The sequence below is a fragment of the Monosiga brevicollis genome, genomic scaffold (genome assembly GCF_000002865.3).
Source record: "Monosiga brevicollis MX1 MONBRscaffold_51 genomic scaffold, whole genome shotgun sequence".
Classification (NCBI taxonomy): domain Eukaryota; class Choanoflagellata; order Craspedida; family Salpingoecidae; genus Monosiga; species Monosiga brevicollis.
In genome coordinates, this window is record NW_001865088.1 from 141,667 (window position 1) to 142,654 (window position 988).

General features: G+C 53.3%; 1 protein-coding gene across 1 annotated transcript in view; it reads left to right on the forward strand.

Moving 5' to 3' along the window:
* Positions 1-988, forward strand: part of MONBRDRAFT_30435 (uncharacterized protein) — a gene marked incomplete at both ends in the record, with an annotated part of 5,873 nt that overhangs the window by 4,333 nt on the left and 552 nt on the right. The window contains 4 exons of the mRNA XM_001750876.1: positions 113-247; positions 305-439; positions 495-632; positions 669-767. Of these exons, the coding sequence (XP_001750928.1) occupies positions 113-247; positions 305-439; positions 495-632; positions 669-767 (507 nt within the window). The remainder of the gene's footprint in view (positions 1-112; positions 248-304; positions 440-494; positions 633-668; positions 768-988) is intronic.

The following is a 988-nucleotide window of genomic DNA, read 5'->3' on the forward strand; positions in this document are numbered from 1 at the left end:
CCTTCTTTTTCCGGTTTTGTTCCCCCCCCCCCCCCCCCCCGCCTTGATTCTATACACACCTGTAGCATGATGTGTTTGTACCTGTGCGTGATGCTGATGCATCATCCCACAGTATGGCCGAGCTCCACTGCACTATGCCTGCGAGAAGGGCCATGTCAAGGTGGTGGAGATGCTGTTGAAGCACGGTGTTGATGCCAAAGCCAGGGACGATGTGAGTGCCTCCCTTTTTCCGTACCTTCTGGGAATGGTACACCTGTAACACAATGATGATGTTGTTGCACCTGTCAACAATCATCTCCCACAGTATGGCCGGACTGCAGTACACTATGCCTGCGATCAAGTCTATGTCAAGGTGTTGGAGATGCTGGTGGAGCATGGCGCTGATGCAAAAGCCATGGACGACGTCAGTACCTCCCACTTGCTCTTCCGTCTTATGATGGTACACCTACAACATATGATAACGCTGTATCTAATGCTGAGGCATCATCCCATAGTATGGCCGGACACCACTGCACTATGCCTGCCATACCGGTCGTATCATGGTAGTGTTGATGCTGTTGGAGCATGGTGTCGATGCAAAAGCGCAGAACAAGGTCAATACTTCCCTCTTTCCCATTAACCTCCCTCTGCTGGTACACCTCTAACATATGCTGATGATGCTGTACCAGGGCGGCCGAGCACCACTGCACTATGCCTGCTATAACGGCCATGTCAAGGTGGTGGAGACACTGTTGGAGCACGGCGTTGATGCTGAAGCCAAGGACGAGGTCAGTACAGTACCCCCTTCTTTCCGCTTTGCTGCTGCTCCTCCTGCACATCCGCTCGGCCCGTCTCTCCCCTCGACACCCTGCCCTTTGCGTGCACCCGTCCCGTTTCAATCTCTTCTCTCGTCTTTAACACGATTGCCTTTCTCCGTTTTGGGTTTCTTTGCTTCCTCTTGTTCTACCTCCGCCTGCCTACCCTTTCGGAATCTGCGCTGCCCATCCGC